Source organism: Podarcis filfolensis (assembly GCF_964270895.1).
Source record: "Podarcis filfolensis genome assembly, chromosome: 1".
Lineage (NCBI taxonomy): Eukaryota > Metazoa > Chordata > Lepidosauria > Squamata > Lacertidae > Podarcis > Podarcis filfolensis.
In genome coordinates, this window is record NC_139604.1 from 128,067,036 (window position 1) to 128,086,900 (window position 19,865).

Sequence of the window (19,865 nt, forward strand, 5' to 3'; positions counted from 1 at the left end):
CTCCGCTCGGTAATCCTGGCTCCTTATTTTTGTCCTTGATCGGGATGGGCTGCTGCTGCTGCTGCTGCCAAGACAGGGTACTTCATTTGCAAAATACAGTGGTACCTCGGGTTACATACACTTCAGGTTACATACGCTTCAGGTTACAGACTCCGCTAACCCAGAAATAGTACCTCGGGTTAAGAACTTTGCTTCAGGATGAGAACAGAAATCGTGCTCTGGCGGCGCGGCGGCAGCAGGAGGCCCCATTAGCAAAAGTGGTGCTTCAGGTTAAGAACAGTTTCAGGTTAAGAACAGACCTCTGGAACGAATTAAGTACGTAACCAGAGGTACCACTGTAGTGAAACCGGGATCACTAAAAATAGCGGTCTGCTTCATTGGTTCCCAGTTCGGAACAATTTATTTGGCCGTGTGGGGCGCTTTGTGTGAAAGGTATTGGGTTGATGTCATGGGCTGGTTGGACGCAGAGAGGTGTGTGTGGGGGAACCAGCTGGGAAACCCCCAAGGGAAGAAGGCTCAGAGCCGGGGGAGTGGTAGTTGGACAACGATGAGTCGTCAGAGGGAGAAGAGGGGGAAGAGAAGGTGTCGGAAGCTGAAGAGGTAACAGGGCTGAGTGAGCAGGGAGAATCTGTGGCAGAGAGCAGTCCGGAATCAGAGGAAGAAGCTGAAGCAGGAGGATGGGAGGAGAGAGGTCAAGAGGCAGAGGTGAATCAGACAGGTGAGGAATAGTGGTGATTTCCCCTCCTGCTGTGGTGAGCTCCCCTTCCCAGTACGTTTCTGAGCACAATTCAAAGTGTTGGTGCTGACCTTTAAAGCCCTAAACAGCCTCAGTCCAGTATACCTGAAGGAGCGTCTCCATCCCCATCGTTCTGCCCAGACACTGAGGTCCAGCTCTGAGGACCTTCTGGCGGTTCCCTCCCTGCGAGAAGTGAGGTCACAGGGAATCAGGCAGAGGTCCTTCTCAGTAGTGGCACCCGCCCTGTGGAACGCCCTCCCATCAGATTTCAAGGAAATAAACAACTATCTGACTTTTAGAAAACATCTGAAGGCAGCCCTGTTTAGGGAAGTTTTTAATATTTAATGCTGTATTGTTTTTAACACTCGATTGGGAGCCGCCCAGAGTGGTTGGGGAAACTCAGCCAGATGGGCGGGGTATAAATAATAAATTATTGTTCGTGGAGGAGAGGTTGATGGCACCCAGTTTCCACTTGCCTGGGGTGGGGGGGAACCCTGGAGAGGAGGGGACTTAGGCAGCTGTGGGGTTGCAAGGACTTTCAGCCTCAGCAACTGCTTCATGGGGGCAAGACCTGCCGGAGATGGGTTTGTTGCGCTGATTAGGCCTGACACTCCCGTGCAGATCCTGGTTTTGCTAAGAAAGAGTTAATTCCACTTGCTCAGTGCATCCAATCAAGTAACCTGTCAGACAGGAGATAAGCTACATTCAAATTTCTGTTTTAGACCGCCTTTTCTGTGATATAGGTATGTTGTATCTGGGGTGGTGGTCTTGAGCTACACCCCTTCTGTGATGTATGTATGATGTTCCTGGGGATGGTCTTGATCTACAGGGTGGCAATTTCCAAATGTCTATATAATAATAATAATAATAATAATAATAATAATAATAATAATAATAATAATAATTTTATTTATACCCCGCCCTCCCCAGCCAAGGCCGGGCTCAGGGCGGCTAACGAGCAATAATAAAAACAAGTTGAATGAATACAACTTAAAAACAAGATTAAAATACAACATTAAAATTTTGAAACATTAAAATGCAGCCTCATCACAGGAGGAGAAAGGAAAAGAAAAAAGAAAGAGGGGGAGGGAATCAAATTGGCTCCAAGCCAAAGGCCAGGCGGAACAACTCTGTCTTACAGGCCCTACAGAAAGAAATCAGATCCTGCAGAGCCCTGGTCTCATGAGGCAGAGCGTTCCACCAGGCCAGGGCCAGAGTTGAAAAGGCCCTGGCTCTGGTTGAAGCTAATCTAACTTCCTTAGGGCCCGAGACCACTAGGGTGTTGCTATTTATGGACCTTGAGGCTCTCCGTGGGACATACCAAGAGAGGCGGTCCCGTAGGTACGAGGGTCCTAGGCCGTGAAGGGACCTAGGACCTATAAGGCCTTGCACGCCATTGTTCTGGGTTCCTCCTCTTTTCCTACGTGTGAGGGGTGCACCCTATTGTGGCTTGCTCCTGTCGCCAGATCTGTGCCTAGGAATGTGGCACTAAAGGAAGTGTGAACAAGCCCAAGCATGCACCCCACTCTCCTTCCTTCAGCCTCATCAGTTCAGAACAATTCCCAGATTTAAAATCTCAACGTGGTTATCATATTCACATATCGGGGCCTGTTTGTACCCTGGCTGCTACAACAGAGAGCTCTCTGCTGAGGCAAGCATTTCAGGCAGGTGTATGAATAGTGCATACCTGCACTGGGTTTTCCCCCCCTCCAACCACTGAGCCAAGACTAAGAGCACCATCTACTGGGGTACAGCAGCATGTAAATTTGATTTCGATCTTAAGCCCGTAAGCCCAATAAACTGCTTGCATTTTCTAACCCAGTATTCATTGGCCTGGTACCCTCTAGAGGTTTTGAACTCCTAGGAGCCCCAGCCATGGAAGATGGGACTTCTGTTTCCTGAAAGGCATGCTAGAGACTAGCAGTAATGACTTCGGGGAGATTTGGTGCAGCTGGGGTAGGCAAGGGGTCTGAATGCGCAGTCTCCAGTAGCCAAAATACGCATGGCTCAGAAAGAAAGACTTGGTTGCCACGCAAGAGGTTATTTGGCCACCATTGGCCTGTAGGCATGCACTTTGTTCATGTGCATCCTAGTTCTACCAACTCCTTATACAGCCCTACCATTGTTCTGAGCAGGGTTATCAAAGGAGATCTTGATGCTGCCACAAAGAGAGCGAGAGAAAGTATTTGTAGTTCAACATGTGGAGGCACCATGTTGTGGAGGCCACCATAGAGCAGTGAACAAAGATTTAACCCTCAGACTCCCATGAGCTAAGTGGATACCTTATTGAGAACATCTGGTTGGTTGGTTTTGGCATAGTCTTCCCCTGTGTCTATATACCAGCATGGAGATTATTGGAAATGATGAACGTGCGGACATGTTTCGTGGGAATTATCAGCATGCTAGTGGTGCACACCTCCTGATTCTTCCTGCTTTGCTCCTTCCCTTGTGCAAGTGGAAGAAACAAACAAGAAGCCGCAATTGAGCTCGGTTGCCTGTTACGTCTGAACCTGGGATCCTGTTTTGCTGCTCCCTAACAAGCCAGAATAGCTAGCTAGCCTTCAACCACGGTTTATTGTTAGCTTTTGAATCCTGGCATTTTAAGGAACGGCAGATGAAAATCCTGGCTTAGGACATCACAGGAAATCAAGCTTAAGTGAGGTTTCTCCCACTCGCACAAGGGGAGGAGTGATGGGGAAGGCATCGTGCACCCTGGACCAACATGCTGTTCAGTAAACCATGGTAAGACAGCAAGTCTGGCAGACCATGATGTTCAAACCCATCCATTGACATGATGGTGAAGGGTTAGTCTTTACATTATTTTTTTTGTATTGCCAAAAAAAAAAAAATGTTTTAAAATGTTTAAAAGTACTTTCCCCAAATAACCTTTCTGTTGGGGATAATTCAGACTGAAATTCCCAGGTGTAAGAAGAGGTTATTTATGTATGCTACAACTGCGGCCCATGTTTCGTTAGCCCAAAAATGGAAAACGAGAGTAGTCCAAACCAAAGAAGAATGGCAACTTAAGTTGACAGAATATGCACAACTTGCAGGCTTAACATATAGAATAAGCAAACAAGATGAACATACATTTAGAGAAGATTGGAAAACATTTATTGAATATATGGGAAAGATTGTGTACAGCTGAAAACGCTGGCAACATTAAGATAAATTCAACAGTTCAAATAAGTTTTGATGGATGCAATAATGGAATACTGATTAGTATGGTTTTTGTAAAATATGCAGGTATTTATGATATGTGAAATGAACCATGGAAAGAGAAGAAGGGAAGTCATTGATATCTTAAGGATGTAAAATGAGTATTTTAAATTGTAAAACAGAAAATTTAATAAAAATTATAAATACATACACGTGTGTATATGTTTAGTCTTTACAGGGAGGATAGCAGGTTCCCTTCTCTCACACACTAAACCTTATTTCTGTGTTTGTTTTAGGAGGCATGGCGGCTTCTCACTTCTATGATTACAGTTCTTCCAAGACATCAGAAAGGGGCAATGGCTCCTTTTACACTTCCCTGATTTCTGATGACTTCTATGCATCTCAGGATTCCTCTTACTTCACCGGCAACCTGCCCAAAGCAGGAAGCCAGGTTACGACTTCAGACAGCACGGAAGGATTTCACACCCAGGATGGGACTGTGTTCGAGTCCCGTGGCCTGTTTAGCTCCGATTCGGGGATAGAGATGACCCCGGCAGAATCCAGCGACGTCACCAAAACCTTTGCTGATCCCATGGAGCAGATGAAGTCGGACGCTTATAAATACATGGACATCAGTCGATCGGAAGAGATCAAATGTCAAGAGAGGTGTGACACAGGCTTGGGAGATGTGGGGCCTCCAAGCTTGAATAATAAACACCTGGAGGATATTGCTGGACCTAAAGGGACAGTTTTTGAGGGGAAACCTGGGGCCAAAGAGCCAGGCTTATTTGAGGGGTCAACTTTTCCATCTGAGAAGTTTGGCGACCAGCAACGCCACCCCACGGTAACAGCGCCCGTCAAGATTACTCTGACTGAGATAGAAACCTTAGAGGGGCCTGCTGCAAAGGAGAAAACTCCAGAAAAGCAAGAGGCAGGCCTCAAACCAAGCCACGAAGTGGTTCCCACGGTGACGGTGTCCGAGCCAGAAGATGATAGCCCAGGCTCTATTACACCACCTTCTTCAGGGACAGGTAAAGACTGCTTGTACTAGGAACGCGGGTGGTGCTGTGGGTTAAACCACTGAGCCTAGGACTTGCCGATCAGAAGGTCGGCGGTTTGAATCCCCGCGATGGGGTGAGCTCCCGTTGCTCGGTCCCTGCTTCTGCCAACCTAGCAGTTCGAAAGCACGTCAAAGTGCAAGTAGATAAATAGGTATCGCTCCGGCGAGAAGGTAAGCGGCGTTTCCGTGCGCTGCTCTGGTTCGCCAGAAGCGGCTTAGTCATGCTGGCCACATGACCCGGAAGCTGTACGCTGGCTCCTTCGGCCAATAAAGTGAGATGAGCGCCACAACCCCAGAGTCGGTCATGACTGGACCTAATGGACAGGGGTCCCTTTACCTTTACCTTTACTTCGTAGCATGGATATAAATACATCTTTCTGTGGGGATTATTTGTTTCGGTGTGAAGCAGTTGTGGTCCATGTGGCTCTGTGGTATATATATTAAGCACTGATCCCCATGTGGGAGTTTTTCTGGGGCTGAAGCTTGCATGGAATTAAGGCCATTTGCATCATTGTCACAGATGCTTCTGAGTGGGCTGTGAGGACTCAGGCGTGAGAACTAAAGGGTCTTGAGAATGCCCTTCTAGCCTTCCCTTTGGGCTTTGGTGAGAGGTGGGCAGTATCTGGTTTTCAACATCACAATATATCACCAGCTAAACATCACGGTATATCACAGTGTCCGATATAAGGATGGAGCTATGTAGAGGCAAACAGTAGGGCTGGGCAATATCTGGTTTTTAGCCTTATGGTATATCACCAGCTAAACATCACGACATATCACAATGTCTGAAATAAGGATGGAGTTATGTGGAGGCATTGGCTGCCTTCCTGGTTTTCCCTTCATCGTGATTTTTGCCGGCGTCTGCTCTTGTGATTCGCTGCTTCCTGCATGAGGTAAGGGAGAGCTTAGTCGGGAGGATTAACAGGAGCTGCAGGAATCGAGAGAAGCACTGGCTGGCTTCATGGTTTTTCCCACAGTGTGATTTTTGCATAGCGCACGCACGCACACACACACACACACACATACACACAGACATCATGGTTCGCTATATACATTGCCAGATCAAAAATTATGAACCTGATATCACGATCCAGACTTCACACTGGTTCGGGGCGATGTATTGATATATTGTGCCGCCCTAGATTTGGTGTAGCGTTCTCATTGACGGAGGATACTAATTGGCAGTTGGCAGCCTCAAGAAAGTCAACGAGTGCATGGCTTGAATCACAGCCACCTTCTGGTACTCGGGACTGAAGCCTGCCTGGTTTGGCAGCATAGAGCACAAAATAAATAGTTAAAGGAAAACAGAGATTTTAGGGCAGAGAGATGATTTTGTTTCCCAAGGGCCTGGTGTTCCTTTGGGACTACAACAGCCTCCCTGGGTGTTTGCTTCTACGCACACATTAATACCTGTAGAATTGTACATCAGCAAGCTGTAACAAAGGCAAGGTGGATGTCGAGTGCTCTCTCCTGTGTCAAGATTGCTCTGGACTTCTTACAGCTCAGAAGCAGGGAAGACTCAAACTCTGGTTACATCCATACCATACCTTTATAGCCATTTTAACAGTTGTGGCATAAAAAGGTAAAGGTAAATGGACCCCTGACCATTAGGTCCAGTCGTGGCCGACTCTGGGGTTGCGGCGCTCATCTCGCTTTACTGGCCGAGGGAGCCGGCGTACAGCTTCCGGGTCATGTGGCCAGCATGACTAAGCCACTTCTGGTGAACCAGAGCAGCGCACGGAAACGCCATTTACCTTCCTGCCGGAGCGGTACCTATTTATCTACTTGCACTTTCGAACTGCTAGGTTGGCAGGAGCAGGGACCGAGCAACGGGAGCTCACCCCGTCGTGGGGATTCGAAGTGCTATAAAGATTCTTGGGAACTGTAATATGTAAGGGGGCTGGGAACTGGGCTTGGGTTGTTGTTGTTATTTGATTATGTATTTTGTGGTTTTATATTCTGATTTTATCCTGTGAACCACCCTGAGACCTGTGGGTATAGGGCAGTATATAAATTCTAACAACAACAACTGTGTTGTTGTTGTTTTTATTATCATGACTTTTTTTCAGCTGGAACTCACCGGAACTGAGTTCTGGCACCTCTCAGGTGAGCGCCACTGCCATCATAAGAGAACAAAGGAGGTGTTCATATTGAGTTCCAGCACCTCTCTTTCTAGAAAATAGCACTGATTTTTATTACCGTATTTTTCACCCTATAGGACGCACTTTTTCCCCTCCCAAAATGAAAGTGAAATCTGTGTGCGTCCTATGGGGCGAATACAGGCTTTCGCTGAAGCTTGGGTCGGTGCGCACCGACCCCTCTCGCTATCCAGGCTTCAGGAAGCTATCAGCAAGCCTGGGGAGCCTGTGGGAACTCCCACAGCGCTCCCCACACTGCGGATAGCAGCCTGCCGCCCGGCGCGCAAGGCGCCCTGAAGCAGAGCGCCCCGGGCAGACATCCGCAGCGTGGGGAGCCCTGCGGGAGTTCCCACAGGGCTCCCTAGGCTGCGGATAGCAGCCTGCTGCACGGAGCGTGGGGTGCGCTGAAGCAGAGCGCCCCGCGATTTGGGCAGACATCGGCCAGCCCCACAAGCTCGGGGGACAGCAGGGAGGCGCAGCGCCGCCATCCCGCTGTTCCCCGACCTGTTTTTTGGGGGAAAATAAAGGGAATTCCCCCCCTTTATTTCCCCCCCAAAAAACTAGGTGCGTCCTATGGGACAGAGCGTCCTATGGGACGAAAAATATAGTATTTATTAAATTTATGTACAGCCCTATACCCACAGTAGCTCTGCGAGGGGTTTCTCCTAACAACTCTCCACATGCTCAACAAACTACAATTCCCAGGATTATTTGGGGGAAAACCTTTAAATATATGGTACAGATGGGATCTGTATCACATGTCATTAGGGATGCATGAACATTAGCTGAAAAAACAATTGGCATCCTTGAGTTGTTGTTTTTAAGTGCTTTCTTTGAGTACTTGCAAAAGCTCGAGAGATTTTGCAAGCGTGGGGGAAATGGTTGCTCTCCCTGTCAGCTGTTTTCAAAGTTGCTGTCTTCAACTCTGCCTGTTCAAGCAGAGTTGTCCATGGATTTGAGCAGGCACACCATGACGGTCCAAAAATGGCTAGAATGAAGCAAGCAGCCACCCCCATCACTGAAGACCCCTTGGGTCAAGAAGTGAGCTCACCTGGGGGCACGCCAGCAGCCTTAGGGGTGGAGGAAGAGGAGGTTTAGGGTTTGAGAAGAATCGAGGCAAAACGGCCTGCTTGTGGGGTGCTGTGCCCACCTCAGTTGTCTCACAGACCCAAGCACCCTTCTTTGAATGCTTCTGTCCCCATCTCTAATACATTTTGAAACTCTGCTTCCTACTTGGAATAGTGTTGGAATGAACATTCGTTCTTATCTACACACAAAACAAGCTGCTTTATAATTTGAGCGCAGCTGTGCTGGCTGGGCCTGATAAGCGCTGTAGTCCAAAACACCAGATTGAGGAAATGCCCAAACTTCTCCAGCACAGATTTCTGAATAATATTTATCAGGTGCTCTTTGCTTCCTGAAGAGACAAAATACAATTTTTGCTAACGCTTTCTCCTTCTCTTTCCCTCTTTTATTCTGTCTCGTTTTCTCCCCTCCCTGCTTCTTTGCTCTCCTTCACTCCCCCCCCATCCCTCCCGCCACCCGGTCATCTCCTTTGAAACCCCAGAAGCTTCTGGCGCAGAGGCCCAAGGTAAGGGAAGCCTGTCTGAAGACGAGCTTATCAGTGCCATTAAAGAAGCAAAGGGCTTTTCCCACGAACACCCAGAAGGCCAGAGGTCTCCAGCTGTTGCGCCAGACAAGCAAGGTCCTAAAAAGAAGGTTCCGGAATTTGCAGCCGGCGGACCTCCTGGAGACAACGAAGGGAGCAGCGCCGAGTCTGGCGACTCCGAGATAGAGCTGGTCTCAGAAGACCCGCTGGCCGCTGAGGAGGTCCTCCACTCCAATTACATGACCTTCAGCCACGCCGGGGGCCCTCCTCCCTCCCCGGCTTCTCCTTCAATACAGTACAGCATCCTGAGAGAGGAGCGCGAGGCCGAACTGGACAGCGAGCTCATCATTGAGTCGTGCGACGCCTCTTCGGCCTCTGAGGAGAGCCCGAAGCGGGAGCATGACTCGCCCCTGATGAAGCCCGTCATAATGGACATCATCCAAGAAGAGAGCCACTCCAGGAACGAGAACACCAGGGCTTCAAATTACAACGTAAGCAGCTCGAAGGAGAGCAGGATGAACAGGGAGAATCTTGCGGACTCTGCCGCCTACCTGAAGTGCTCCTTCACCTCGCCCAAAGCGAACCCTGACCCAACGCCTGCTTTGGCTGCTGGCGCCGAAGAGACAAAGGACAAAGTAGCAGAGAAGAAATCGGCCGAGGCGGCAGCAGCTGTTGCCGCAAACAAACCGTCATCCAAAGACCCGGTGGCAAGGAGTCCCTGGCCTTCCCCACCACTCCCGTTTCTAAATAAGCAGAAAGGTAATTTTGTATGTCTGTTTGTTCATCCTTTAAATGAATGCACGTTGGCCAGAATATGAACCAGGCTGGTGGAAGCTAGCTTTGTCTAGTACGCTCCGTGGCATAGCATGGTTTGCCAGTGTCCAGGGCTGTGCAGAAAGGGTGGGGGTGAGGGAAACGGATGGAGTATGCACACGCAATCAACTGCCTAATGGTGTCTGCATCACCCAGGAGATCGCAGCCACAGAGATGAGGAAAGAAACTTGTCTGGAGAGGTCAATTCATGGTTTGGGTGGAGAAGCTGTTTTAAATGAAGCCCAGCAATGGCAGCGTGCAGCCATATTGAGGCAGCGCAGGGTGCTAAAATGTTTTGCCCCTAACAATTTTGCACCTGGGGCGACTGTCCCTGTGTTCCCTGCCCCACGCTACACTACTGAGTACACTGGCCCTCTCTAGTGGGTGGTGGCCTGATCCAAGGTGGGTTGCAAAAGGAGCACCACTACCATTATGCAATTGTATGATAAAAGATTAAGAAATGAGTTCCTGAAGGCATTTTTGGGTTAAAAGTGTGTCATGGGTGTGACAGTTTGGAGCTACCCAGTGTAGCAGAAACAGGAGGAATTAGGAGTCTTGTCTTCCCTTCAAGGTAAGTACATTCATGTGCTGGGAAAAGTTCTTAAACAGAGCTGATTATGACCGAGATGAACTATGGGTGTTGTCTTCAATGTAGCCTGTATCCAAGCTCCTTTTGTTGTTGGTTGGCAACTTGCTTTTGCAGCATAGAAACAATCCACTTTGTACACGTTCTCAGATACGTTCAGGCGTCCCCATGCTGACCACAAAAGGTGTTCCCTTTCGGAAAATCACCTCTTAATATTACAGTAATGTTACATATTATTAATATTAATATTACCTCAGATTACAGACGATTCAGGTTACAGGCTCCGCTAACCCAGAAATAGTACCTCGGGTTAAGAACTTTGCTTCAGGATGAGAACAGAAATTGTGTGGCAGCAGCGGGAGGCCGCATTAGCTAAAGTGCTACCTCAAGACAAGAACAGTTTCAGGTTAAGAACGGACCTCCGGAACGAGTTTAGTTCTTAACCAGAGGTACCATTGTATTAGCTAAATGCACAAACTGCCACGTTGCATAAACTGCTGCATTAACAGAAAGACAGCCCTGCGGGATCAGGCCCGTCCAACCCAGCATCCTGTTCTATCAGTGGCCAACCAGGTGTCTGTTGAGAATCCCACAAGCAGAACACAAGTGCCATAGCACTCTCCTGGTCTCTGATTCCTTCAAGCCACACTGGAGATTGTACATAACCATTGTAGTTGGTAGCCATTGGTAGCCTGTTGCTCATCTCATGCACAGTGCATGGGAAGATCCAACTTTTCCTTGCTCAGGACAGTCCCTTAGCATGCATGTAGATGGGTGGCAAAAACTTCCTTCCCACATGAACCCCCTTGGCCAAAAGTTAACTTCTGTTGAATTTCTGCTGTGCATATCTTGTTTCTCTTGGCTTCTGTTTAGATAGAAAGCTATAAAAGGTACCAAACCCACAAAGAAAATTGTTCAGAGTTGGCTGGTCCATAAACAGTGATTTTTAAAAATAATAATAATAATAAAAGCAGCAGCTGCGCTAGATTTCCCTGGAGCTTTTGTTCATTATTTCCTAATATACTCTGGGAGCTTTTCCTGTTATCAGCAGTACCATTTGTCAGCTTTTCTTGATACATAGCCAAGATGAAAACCATTATGTTTGCCCATAAAAAGAGAAAAATAGAGTTAAATTCACTCCTGTTGTAAACTGCTTCAAGCTTCGTTAGATAATTTCAGCTTTGGCCAATTTACTAGTCAGGAGCACTGAGTAATTCTTACTTACCTATCTGCCTTATTCATCTCTTAAAATCCTAGTAAAGGTAAAGGGACCCCTGACCATTAGGTCCAGTCGTGACCGACTCTGGGGTTGTGGCGCTCATCTCGCTTTATTGGCCGAGGGAGCCGGCGTACAGCTTCCGGGTCATGTGGCCAGCATAACTAAGCCGCTTCTGGCGAACCAGAGCAGCGCACGGAAATGCCGTTTACCTTCCCGCCAGAGCGGTACCTATTTATCTACTTGTACTTTGACGTGCTTTCGAACTGCTAGGTTGGCAGGAGCAGGGACCGAGCAACGGGAGCTCACCCCGCCGCGGGGATTCGAACCGCTGACCTTCTGATCGGCAAGTCCTAGGCTCAGTGGTTTAACCCACAGCACCACCTGCGTCCCTTCCTTAAAATCCTACTGTTCCTCTATTGAACTCAAGACAGTACAGTCAGGGGTCCCCTCATTTTATCATGCCAGCCTTGTAAGATAGGATGGGCTGTAAGAGAGGGTGGCTGGTCCAAGGACACCTGGGAGAGTTTATGCCAAGTTTGGGACTTGTTAGGAACCATAGTTCTGGTAGGGAGAGTGGTTTTATGGAACAGAGAATCTTCAGAACTTTCACTAAACTACAGTTCCCAGAATTCTTTGGGGGCAAGGCAGCCATGGCAGAGTGGTTCAAAACCAAGCCAGTTTGCACTTTACTCCAAACAATATGAATGACATTTTATGTTGCCTCCACAGTATAGGCAGAAAGGGTATTAGTATAATGGTAGTGAATACAGTGATGTCAGTTTGTGGGATTAGATGGGCATTCTTGAGTCAGGTTAACAATTAATTATTTTCAAAAATATCTGACGGGCGAGGGTGAACCCTGGTGAGGCAAGAGGCATATCTTTCCCTCTCCTTCCCTCCCTCTCTCTGTGTGTATTTGTGTCTTGTTTTGCATCTTCAAAATTTAATCTGGATTTAATATGGCTTGCTCAAGTCTTGAGAACAGAGTTGCCAACTCTTAGATGTTTAATCAGCCTGTTTACTGTCGAGTGTTCTGTTATTCAGCAAATAGATGCATTAAAATGCCTATCAGTTGGCACTCCTGTTCTTGAGGCCTACGCAAGCCATCTCAAATCCAGATTAAAATGTGCAAGTGCAAAACAGAATGTGAGCTATGACACCACTGATGTCCTCATTTGGGAAGGTTGCATCGCACAGAGCTTTGAAAGCTGCCTCTGTTTTTCTGACTGCTGCTCATCGTCTCCTTTTTTCCTCCCGGCCACTTTGCAGTGTGACCTTATTATGAGTTTTGCTTCCGCAGGCCCCGAAACGTGATGGTGAGATGGAAACAGATCTGAGATTTGCAGCAGAGCTAGTTCTTTCTTTTGAGCATTTGTTGCCACCCAGTGGCAATGATGAAACGCGCAGAACTGAACTCTCATACTGTCTAAAGCTCTGTTCTTATTTTATTATTGTTATAGTTTGTATATTGCTTTATATTTTTTAAGAAAGAAAAAAATCTCAAAAGTTGTTTACAACTTGCATTAAAACATCAAACCCAAACAATCCAGAATAAAACATTCCTGAAGGAAGTCAAATATAAAGTATACATTCAAAGCAACATATTGAACACAAAACTCAAAATGTTGTTGTTGTTGTTTAGTCGTTTAGTCATGTCCGACTCTTCGTGACCCCATGGACCAGAGCACGCCAGGCACTTCTGTCCTCCACTGCCTCCCGCAGTTTGATCAAACTCATCCTGGTAGCTTCAAGAACACCATCCAACCATCTCATCCTCTGTCGTCCCCTTCTCCTTGTGCCCTCCATCTTTCCCAACATCAGGGTCTTTTCCAGGGAGTCTTCTCTTCTCATGAGGTGGCCAAAGTATTGGAGCCTCAGCTTCACGATCTGTCCTTCCAGTGAGCACTCAGGGCTGATTTCCTTAAGAATGGATACGTTTGATCTTCTTGCAGTCCATGGGACTCTCAAGAGTCTCCTCCAGCACCATAATTCAAAAGCATCCATTCTTCGGTGATCAGCCTTCTTTATGGTCCAGCTCTCACTTCCATACATCACTACTGGGAAAACCATAGCTTTAACTATACGGACCTTTGTTGGCAAGGTGATGTCTCTACTTAACTCAAAATATCATCTTATAAATTTCAAAATAAAATACTGTAAAGGAGGTCAACTACAGGCATAGGGCCTTCTTGGTTGTGGCACCCTCCCTGTGGAACACCCTCCCTTCAGATATCAAGGAGATAAAGAACTATGCAACTTTTATAAGACATCTGAAGGCAGCCCTATATCAGGAAGTTTTTAATGTTTGATGTTTGATTATGTTTTAATGTATGCTGTAAGTTGCCCAGAGTGGCTGAGAAACCCAGCCAGATGGGCAGGGTATCAATATCAATATCATCATCATCATCATTATTATTAAAAGCACATTCAATGCAGCAATTTTAACAAAAAAAATCTTAAACATTTCAAAAAACAGCATTGCTAAAGTAAGTCAAATATAGTATGCACATTTTAAAACAGCATAATTGGCAAGAGACAAAAACGTATTATCTTAAGCATAGAACACGTCTGCTTCTGTTGCTGCCAATGGTGGTTCATGGCAGGTGGTGGCTGTGGAAGCTCAGGCTCGATGATCTCGGTCTATGCTAAGAGGCAACCAAGATGCTATCTGGCCTCTTCAGTAGCCTCAGCTTTTGTAGATGGAGTCAGTCCGAACCCCACTAGGTGGGAAAAGGTCTTCAAGGCAGGGAATAGGTTTTCAGGACTCACAGCCAAGGTTGTATTAGAGAAGCGTACATATGTCAGTTAAGAAGCAGAGCTATTCCTTTATCATAATAACCTATAGTCTGGATTCTCAAAAATGAGTTTCGCTGGAACAGGGCATCTCAAAGTAGATGTTTACCTGGGCAAATGGTTTTGGATGTTCTGAGGCAATGCACTAAAGTCCTGCATAGTTTCGACTGGTTCAGATCTCACAGCCAAACCATGGTTTAGCCTCCAGGACTTAATCTCTCCCCAGTCCTCCCTTTTCATATTCAAATTCTCTTCCTTGCTTCTTTTGTACAATGCACAAAGAATATGGTAGTTAGGCTGGAAATCTTAATTCAGAATACATTTTGAATCATTGTTTCAAATTCTGTCTTGGAAGCAAATGAGAGAGAGAGAGAGTGTGTGTCGAGGCACAAAATAGTACTGGGGAATAAATATGAAGAACTTTGATATTTTGCTTCAGAGATGTACCTCTGCGAGGGGAACACACGGTCTCATCTAACATTTTGCAGCACCCTTAAGAAACTACAGCCCCCAGGATTCCTTTGGGGAAGCCATGACTGTTTAAAGTGGCATGATGTGGTCCGTGTTGCTGCTAGCATTGTGATAGATTGATCTGGATTGTGATAGGTCGATCGGTGTGGGCATTGTGATTGGCTGATCTGTACTGGTGTCTGGGTTGTGACAGGTTGATCTGTGTTGGGCTAGAATGATGAGTGGATATACTGCTTGCTGACAAGAGCTTTGCTAACACATAGAATAGCTCAGCTTTGCAAATTTTGTGTGTGTGACTTCTTCCTGTTGAATGGTCTCTTTATTTGAAGGTTCATTATTGTTCCACAAGATGTGTATGTCTTTAAGGGCCAGAGCAAATAACGTGACCCAGTTTTACAACTGTGAAGCAGTATAGCAGGTGCTGTTAAGTTGTGTTAATTAAGCTGTGTCAGCAATTGGGTATAGTATATAAAGAGCAGCACCTATGGGTATAGTAATTGGGTATAGTATATAAAGAGTGTCAGCAATTGGGTATAGTATATAAAGAGCAGCACCTATAGTATATAAAGAGCAGCAGTACCCTGGTGGATGGGTCATGCTTGTTGATATATTTAATGTAAAAGGAGTTTTTGTTATTAAAACCTTGGCTCGGTCCCTGCTCCTGCCAACCTAGCAGTTCGAAAGCACGTCAAAGTGCAAGTAGATAAATAGGTACCGCTCCAGTGGGAAGGTAAACGGCGTTTCCGTGTGCCGCTCTGGTTCGCCAGAAGCGGCTTAGTCATGCTGGCCACATGACCCAGAAGCTGTACGCCGGCTCCCTCGGCCAATAAAGCAAGATGAGCGCTGCAACCCCAGAGTCTGTCACGACTGGACCTAATAGTCGGGGGTCCCTTTACCTTTACCTAAAGTTATTTTGTGTTCCTTGTAATGTGTGGTCTCCCCAGCAAGCCCTCTGCAGTGCAACTAATCTGCAAATGGCCAACACTTCCTTCATGGCCCAGCCCATCTATCAGACTTCTATCTTTCGTAGAATCATAGAATTGTAGAGTTGGAAGGGACCCTCAGGGTCATCCAGTCCAACCCCCTGCATTGCAGGAATCTCAGCTAAAGCATCCATGACAGATGGGCCTCCAACATCTGCTTGAAAACCTCCGAGGAAGGATTGTCTACCGCCTCCCGAAAGAGACCGTTCCACTGTAGAACAGCTCTTACTCTCAGAAAGTTCTTCCTGATGTGTAGTCAGAATCTCCTTTCTTGTGACTTGAAGCCAACAGTTTGAGTCCTACCTTCCACAGCCAGAGAAAACAACACTGGCCCTCAGGGCAACATTGCAGAGGATGCAAAGCCTGCGCGCCGCCATTCTTAACATTGGATTCCCTCCCCTGCATGTCTAATTCTGCCCTCCTGGCAGAAATGCAGCAACTTATTCCTGAGGATACTCCTCTGTGGTCTTTCTAAGAGGGAAGCTCTCCCAGTTCCACACACCTTGTCTATCAAAATGGCAGGGGTTTCCCCAAGTGAAGTACTGATGCATTTGCATCATTGGTAGAAAACCTGCTTTTCTTGTAGAGCTTCTTATAGTCAATCAGTACGTTTTCGAGCACAATTCAAAGTGTTGGTGCTGACCTTTAAAGCCCTAAACGGCCTTGGCCCAGTATACCCGAAGGAGCGTCTTCACCCCCATTGTTCAGCCCGGACACTGAGGTCCAGCTCCAAGGGCCTTCTGGTGGGTCCCTCACTGCGAGAAGTGAGGTTACAGGTGTTGGGAAACTGTGTACGTGCAGCTACTCACACAGAGTCAATTAAGTTTTGGCAGACAGCCAGAAGGCAATCTGAAGGAGTAAGTCTGCCTGGTGATAACAGAGACATGGAGACCGCTCCCTGACTGGTCAAGCTGTCTCAAGGGAGTGATAATTAATGGCCTACTGACTGGAATGTGTTAGTTCAGAGTTTGTGAGTTCAGAGTTCTGTGTCAGTATAGGAGTTGTGAGTCGTGTCAGAGAGAGCTAGCAAAAGATACGTGTTCTGTTCCTGTAAATAGTCCACTGTATATAATAAACACCTAACTACAAGTTCCTAGTTCCTGCTTCGTCTATCCTGTCTGCAGCCAAGTCGCCAATTGCTTCCGTGGATTCTGCATGTACTCTGCTAGGTCTGGCTAAGGTCCTGCAACTGGTCAGAAAGTTGTGAAACACTAAATAGGTTTTGCCAATAACAGGGAACCAGGCAGAGGGCCTTCTTAGTAGTGGCGCCTGCCCCATGGAACACCCCCCCACCAGATGTCAAAGAAACAAACAACTATCTGACGTTTAGAAGACATCTGAAGGCACCCCCTTTAGGGAAGTTTTTAATGGTTGATGTTTTCTTGTATTTTTAATATTCTGTTGGGAGCCACCCAGAGTGGCTGGGGAAACCCAGCCAGATGGGTGGGGTATAATTATTATTATTATTATTATTATTATTATTATTATTATTATTATTATTTCTTTGTCATCTTTAAGCTACACCCTGGCTGTGCCTGCAGTAACCAAATTGGACTTATTTTGGGGAAAATGTTTGTTATTCCACCCTCCCGTAAAGAGTGCCTGTAGCCCATGTAAAGTATAATATCACTAGTGTGCCCACTTTGTTTCTTTGACAGAGACTCTGGGCTTTTTAGCAGCAGCACAGTTGACAGCAATTCAACTGGTGCAGTTTCCCCAGGATGGAGATGCAACGGGAAATGCTGTTCCTGGTGAATATCTGCCTGCCATTGAGCTGTTAAAAGTACAGGTCCTCTGTCAGGCAAAAGTGAACAGTGGTGACTGCCATCTGAGGTCTGTTATCCTCTCTGCAAACAAACAAGCAAAAAAACAGCTGCCACAAATGGAAAATGTAAAAGGACCAACATGTTCTATTGCTTGGGAAATTTCTCCTTATTGGAAATTCCTTTTAAAATAATTTTCTTTCCTGCACCTTCTATTAACTAGCATTTTCCTGAAGGCAAACAACACAAATGCACAAACAAAAAAGATAAAACATACAATTGAAAAATAAAAAAATGCAAAATAAAAAAAGATTCAAAACCAGAGGCGGCAGCACAGCACAGCAGTTTAAAATTGAAAAACAACAATCAGAAAGAAGAGACATTCTGTTTATTGCCATGTTATTCTGGCAGAAGAGGAACAACTCCACTTCTTTTCACAAGATAAAAAAACGCAGGGTTGAAGGAAACGTTGGCCAGTTTGAAATGCTACACTTCTCCAAGGCCATTTTAAACAAAGCTACACTCAGGTGTGGTCCGTCGCAGATCCCTGAAAAGTGTACTGCATGCAAACATCTGTTGATCACATCAGCGCCTTAATTTTTAGGTATACCTTGCAACTGCAAACAAAGATCTAGGGTGGCCATGTTTTGAAAGGCATAAAAGAGGACACATTTGCCGTCTTCTATTTTTAACTATAAGGGATGCGGGTGACGCTGTGGGTTAAACCACAGAGCCTAGGACTTGCCGATCAGAAGGTTGGCGGTTCGAATCCCTGCGACGGGGTCAGCTCCCGTTGCTCGGTCCCAGCTCCTGCCCACCTAGCAGTTGGAAAGCACGTCAAAGTGCAAGTAGATAAATAGGTATCGCTCTGGCGGGAAGGTAAACGGCGTTTCCGTGCGCTGCTCTGGTTCGCCAGAAGCGGCTTTGTCATGCTGGCCACATGACCCGGAAGCTGTATGCCGGCTCCCTCGGCCAATAAAGCGAGATGAGCGCCGCAACCCCAGAGTCGGTCACGACTGGACCTAATGGTAGGGGGTCCCTTAAAAAAAAACAAAAAACTTATAACTATGAATCACTATGACGACTCTCATTTTACATACCCATGAAAAGGAGGGCGTGTCCTGGAAAAAGAGGACATATGGCAACCCTGACGCAAACAAAACCTTAAGAACATCAGACAACCCTGCCTTAAACCCTGGGTACCTGCTGCCAGTCATTGTAGAGACAATACTGATCTAGTTGTATGAAGTGCGACGCGACTCAATAAAAAGCAACTGCCTTGTGTTTCTGAAACTTGGGAAGGTGCTTAAAAAGGGGTGGAGGCGTGTAGAGAATTTGCCAAAATCCAGACTTACTGCTTTACTGAGCTTTATGATTTGGATTTCAGGTCTGAGTCTGGAAGGTGAGGGGAAGAGCTGGTTTGCTTTGCAGCATCCAGACATGATTCTTACCCATTTCTTTCATCTTTTAGTTGCTCATAACGGTGTACAATGAGCTCATGCATCTTTTCCCCCAGGGGAAACCCTCAAGAGCCAGCCCACCCCAAAGATCTTATTTCCTTTCTTTCTACTCACTGTTATTATTTGTTAAATTTCTGGCCTGCACTTTCTCCCAAAGGAGCCTAGGAGGGCAAACAGTGGAGCAAAACATTTTTTTTAAAAAAAGATTAAAAACATTTAAGAACCTATAACCTCGGAACAGAGATATTGGAAAAGGAGGGCTGGAAAGCTTGTATATTTTTCTGTTTATAGATAGCTCGCCTACCTAGGAGTTGCTGCTGTTACCATGGAGAAGCAGAATTTTGAAGCTTCACGGTGTGGCCTGTTTTGCAGAGGTTGCCTGAGATTTCATTTTTCGCAGGAGTGGCTTTGTTTGCTACAATCGTGCCTGAACAATACCAGCATCTCTCCTGACAAATAAAAATTTGTGGGTGCAGAATGAGATGTTTTGCTAGGATGTTTGAGCAAACACGTGAGGCTGGATTCCGTCGTCTGCATGTTTTCTAAGTAGGCTGGCTTTGTAATCGGCAGCAAAGCTGTAACCGAGCTCAGAGCAGAAGGGATCCTTAGCTTAATATTTCGGAGCCATCTGCTGCCAGCGCTCCTGCATTCTGGCCCCATCTGGTTTACTTTTTATAGCGCTTGAATAACTATAGTGGAGAGGAACCCCCTCTTTATTTGAGGTGGTTTTGCAAAGCTTTTGCCTTCAAAGGAAACCATTTCTGGGTCAACCTGGCTGCTGAGGAACCCCTGGGCTTCTCACACATTCATCCTGTTCATTGCAGAGAATTCGGGGAGCGTTGGGTCAGCAGCAGTGCCCACATTGTCTTGCTAAGGCCTCCTGCTCTGTTGCCCCACAAATGCACCAAAGGGTTCACTCAGTACTGTAGGTACTCGGAGGAAACATATCAATCTCTACTGTTCTTCTCATGGACGGAGTTGCCATTATGTTAGGGTCTCCCACAGACCACAGTTTGAAAGCCACCATGCTAAATATTTTGACTCATCTCCAACCTTTATTACGGTCCAGAGACCC

The 19,865-nt window shown here is 46.5% G+C and overlaps 1 protein-coding gene across 3 annotated transcripts in view; it reads left to right on the forward strand.

Moving 5' to 3' along the window:
* The window catches only part of RTN1 (reticulon 1), a 137,073-nt gene that overhangs the window by 59,906 nt on the left and 57,302 nt on the right, over nucleotides 1–19,865 (forward strand). For all 3 annotated transcript variants that reach the window (XM_083613653.1, XM_083613654.1, XM_083613655.1), the window contains exons 2-3: nucleotides 4,192–4,926; nucleotides 8,661–9,461. In XM_083613653.1, coding sequence (XP_083469779.1) covers nucleotides 4,192–4,926; nucleotides 8,661–9,461 — 1,536 coding nt within the window. The remainder of the gene's footprint in view (nucleotides 1–4,191; nucleotides 4,927–8,660; nucleotides 9,462–19,865) is intronic.